The sequence below is a fragment of the Nestor notabilis genome, unplaced genomic scaffold, assembly GCF_000696875.1.
Source record: "Nestor notabilis isolate BGI_N333 unplaced genomic scaffold, ASM69687v1 scaffold34915, whole genome shotgun sequence".
Taxonomy (NCBI): domain Eukaryota; kingdom Metazoa; phylum Chordata; class Aves; order Psittaciformes; family Psittacidae; genus Nestor; species Nestor notabilis.
In genome coordinates this window covers 1-4424 of record NW_009931194.1, presented here as the reverse complement: position 1 = coordinate 4424, position 4424 = coordinate 1, and the positions used below count along the sequence as shown (strand labels likewise).

The following is a 4424-nucleotide window of genomic DNA, read 5'->3' as shown; positions in this document are numbered from 1 at the left end:
AAAGGACTGGTTAAAGAGCAGAAAAGATGCATGAGGTGAAATTCTTTTCCATAGAAGCTAGTACTCAACATCATTTCTGTAAATAACAGCTGCAGAAGAGGCAAAGCTTTACAAGGCAATGCTGGGTGCCTGCAGCATGGCATATACACTGCAAACAATTTAAGACATCAAAAGCACTTAAAACTGAAATGATCTCCACCGCTTCAGTATGCTGCCAGGCCCACCACTGATCAGCGAGTGGGGAAGAATAAAGGGGCACAGATTCTTGAGTGTAACCAACTGTGGTGTTCTCTCCTGCAGATGGCTGAGTGAAATGCAAGGGCAATGCCAGCATTTGAAGCACTTGCAAATGAAGATCTTTAGACCAACACAGCAGAAAACTGAGATGTGTCTAGAGGTAAAGCTGGTTCTTCAGGATAAGGCTGTACCTACTGTTTCTAGTATAGCAGTAGTAAAACATACAACCTAGCTCTGCATGGCTTCTGCTAAGGGGATACCCCAAGGCAACTGTACACACACACAAGGATCCTGGAGTCCAGTTCACAGTCTGCTGCCGTTTCAAAGCATTTTTTAATATAAATGGATTTACCAGACACATCTAATGTATTTAAGTGACTAACGAAAGATTTCCTAGCACTATAAGGGGTTTTGTTTAGAAGAGGGACTAAAAACAGAACTACGCTTGTTTCACATACACAGGTTTATCTTCAGAGGCTCTTCAGTGAAGGCTCAGACCTTGGCGAGATTTATGGTAATTTTAAGATACTAAGAAAAGATTTCCTCCTAGGATAAAACATCTCATTGGCTCTGAAGTGTTTTTGTATTAGAGGCAAAATATTAAGGTTTGATCTCTGCTAAGATGTGGAAGCTAGAGATCTGAATCTTTTTACTGCATCCCTCACCTCCACCACACACCTTCGTACATGTATGTTGAAAACAGATGTCACTTCATGTCTGGTCTTGTAAAGAAATTCCATAATGTAAGACAACACTAGAAGTACCACCTTCCCCTCAGCATCATTTACAAAAGAACTGCCTTTTTTTGAGCTTTAAACATTCATGTAAGTAACTCTGACATCTGCACACCCACATTTGGCAATGTTAAGACATGACAAGACTGAATGCTGAAGTTGGACATAGGCACTTCCTAGTTTTGGTCTAAGCGTTCCTGTACAACTGCTGCCAGTCCTTTTGTCCGATCCTGTGCCTTCTAACTGTACAGCTTCAGGTGCTCTTAGGCAGACACTCAGGCTGCTGAGGGATATAGTTCTGTGAACTGCTATAGTGTCTCAAAGCGTACGGGACATCAGTATTGTGCTTCTGTGCCAGGGTAGAACAGATGGAGGTAACGGACAGAGTTTCTCATCTCCGGCAATTCATGTGAGGGCAGCTGCAGAACTTCATGCAGGATTTAAAACAGAAGGTAGATGCAGCAGTGACTGATGATAAAGTGCAGGAGGAAAGAGTTCTCCTTCATGTCAGTCTTTTATTCCACTCTGTTTCAAGCCAACAGTAATCAAGAAGTAGACCCCATTAAAGAGCTGGCCTTTCCTTCATCCACCATGAACAGGGACAATGCAATGTATGCGAGCAAGGCATGCTATCATGATGCACCTATTGAGAGCACGATGCAGAAGAGTTACTAAAATAAGATACATGAGAACTAAACACACCTTCACAAAGAATGTGTCTGTTTCTGCTCAAGATGACCTTAAAAGCAGGCAGGTTGCACAGAAGCTGTGTTTTAGCCCCTGCTACATAAACTGAGAGAAGCAAACCTCTTCAATTTAACTTGGCAAGTATAGTTGGCTTAATGTTAGGGCTACTGTTTTTCTTTAGACTAAATGCCTTTTTATGAATGGGACTACTAGACTATCATCTCACATCTTAAACATAGCAGAGCTTAGGCATGCAGGGGTAGCTTTTTGAACAATTCGGGGGAGGGAGAGGAAATGCTGTATTAAACCTTAGCTTCTCTTTGGAGGTTCTCTTTACCTTTTTCTTGTTGTTTCCCTTTTTCTTGTTGGCACAGTCACAGAGGTTTTATAACACAGTTTTGTAATAACCTGGATTAATTCATACGGCAAACTTCCTGAACTGATGAATTTATTAAAGAAAAACCTTAGCCTTATAAATATTTATTTATCAAAAAATAAAGTCTACTACCTTGGGTTATTTACAACAACAATCCAGATCTTTGGTTTTGGTACCTTTTGTCCTGGAGGAGCTGAGCAGGTGAGGAACCAGTCTTTTCAGCTGGTATCTACCATAGGCAGGTTTCCAGTAACATGGGCTACAAAACACCTTAGCAGGTGAACCCCTGAAAACTCCAGGGAACTGTGGAAACAAAGAAGAGATGTTGACACAGCTTGGAGCAATATAAGCAAACTCAGCCACTGAAACTTAATTTCCTGCAGTACAGTACAACCTTGGTAAACAACTATAGCTTGCTACTATTAACACAACTCCAAATAGAATGGCAAAGCCCACCAGCATGCAGCACAGGGTCTGCTGCCCCCTCAGAGAAAGACCAAAGGACGAAGCAGACTTGAAAACTGAATTCCATGCACATGAAGGTGGGCTGCACTATTAGCTGCCCCCCCTCCATCTTGCAGCACAGAGAACTGCCACCTCTAAAGCAGACAGACCCTTTTCAGGTAGTCTGCCCTACTGAAATCATCATCTGACAGGAAATGGCTGCAATGGAAAAGAGCTTTACCTGACCAGGAATAGCTGAGGAAAGCATCCCTGAGTTTTCTCCTTCACATACTCCTGGATCTCCAGTACATTCTTTAACAACAGTCCTCTGGAAGCTCGGTCAATTTTTGTTAACACTATCTGCATGGATCCAGAAAGGGAGAATTAAAAGAGGAAAAGAAGATTACTTTGCTGCTACCCTGAAACCTGGTAAGAGCCCTGGACCATCCTGCACAGTAGGCAGAAAGCTCTGAGTCATATCTAGGGGGAAAATCATACAATACAGTTCACCAAATTAATTCTCTAGCTTGCATAAGGAGCAGACTGTTTCAAGCTCCTCAAGCTGGGCACTGAAAAAAAAAGTGTCAAGCAAAAAATCCCTTAAATTCCACTTACCCTTTCAACACATTTATTTATTAACAATAAAGGGGTTGTTACTACTTTGGTAGGACAACTTGGATAAGCTCAGGTAGAGGGTACACACCTTTATAGATGATCTATTGCTTATAACCAAGATCAGAACGAAGCATTACCTACCACATAAGGAATCCCAAACTCTTCCAGCATCTCTACTGCAACATGATCTGTCTTCTGGAGTCCTACTACACCGTCAACTAACATAAAAGTCCTCTTCAAGCTGCCAGAAACACAAGCAACTGTTGTTTCATGCCTGTTCTGCTACTTCCAAATTCATAAGCAAGAACAAGTAACACAAAATCTAGGGACAGGAAGAGCCAAGAAAAGCCATTCACAGGAGCCAAGGGCCAGCATGGAGCAGCACCATAATCTTCTCTGTTATTTTGATCTAAGCATGAATGAGTGATTCCCAGGGAAACGATGTCAGAACTAATCAACACTCCACTGGCAGTAGCTGCTCCTCCTGCATTTTCCCACTTAATTACATGACACCATATTGGGTATCTGGCTTTCATTGCTCTGTAGGCCCCTTACTTGTGCCGTTCCTGCAGGTAAGCCTCCACCATCTCCACAAAGTCTTGTGGGGCACGGTAGCCGTATCCTGGCATATCCACCAGAGTAAAGTACTTCCCTACTTTGAAGAAATTCATCTTCTTGGTGTGGCCCTGGAGAGAGGATGTAGATAAGCTGAAGGAATGGGGTGGTTTTAAAAAGTTGCTTTAAGCAGTGGGCTAAGAGATGTCCCACAAAACATCTCTGTACCATACCCTACACCACACCACTCCCCGCCCCAAGAAGGCTGCAAAAATACTCTAGTTGCTCTAAGCTGCCTGGTCTCCTGCCCTTGCAGCAATCCTTTGTGGCTCTGTCCTTCAAAAAGACTAAAAATGCCTTCACGGGTCCTGTACTCAGCTTGCGTGACACTTCCGTCTGGCACATCTGCCAGCCCTGGCTGACAGGCTATGCTAGGCTCCTTCCACCTTCTCCTTGCTACAGCAAGGCCCACATCAGCCACATGCTGGCAACCACCACGGCTGGCATGTTCTCCTGCTGCTTCAAGTTACCCAAGAGCTTGGTTCCTCCTGCCCTTCTCAACCCCATCCTCTAGGCTGGCACCAGCTGCTTACCAAGAGGGCAGGAAGGTAAAGAGGTCACTCACCGGAGTTTTTGACACTCTGACCTGCACTTCTGGGGACAGCGAGAACAAGGCCCGGATTAAAGATGATTTCCCCACGTTGCTTCGGCCGATGAAGCACACCTGCAGAAGGAGAGGCAGTGAGCGCACTTCTACACCTCCCCTCGCCCAGCCT

At 44.1% G+C, this 4424-nt stretch overlaps 1 protein-coding gene across 1 annotated transcript; it reads right to left on the bottom strand.

Annotated features, from left to right (window-relative positions):
* Window positions 1–2209: 2209 nt before the first annotated feature.
* Window positions 2210–4408, bottom strand: GTPBP8 (GTP-binding protein 8 (putative); the record flags this gene model as incomplete). Its single annotated transcript, XM_010015767.1, has 5 exons — window positions 2210–2337; window positions 2720–2838; window positions 3235–3334; window positions 3649–3779; window positions 4274–4408. Coding segments are annotated over 5 exons (570 nt in total), but the record flags the coding sequence as incomplete, so codon positions are not given.
* Between the last annotated feature and the right edge of the window lie 16 nt (window positions 4409–4424).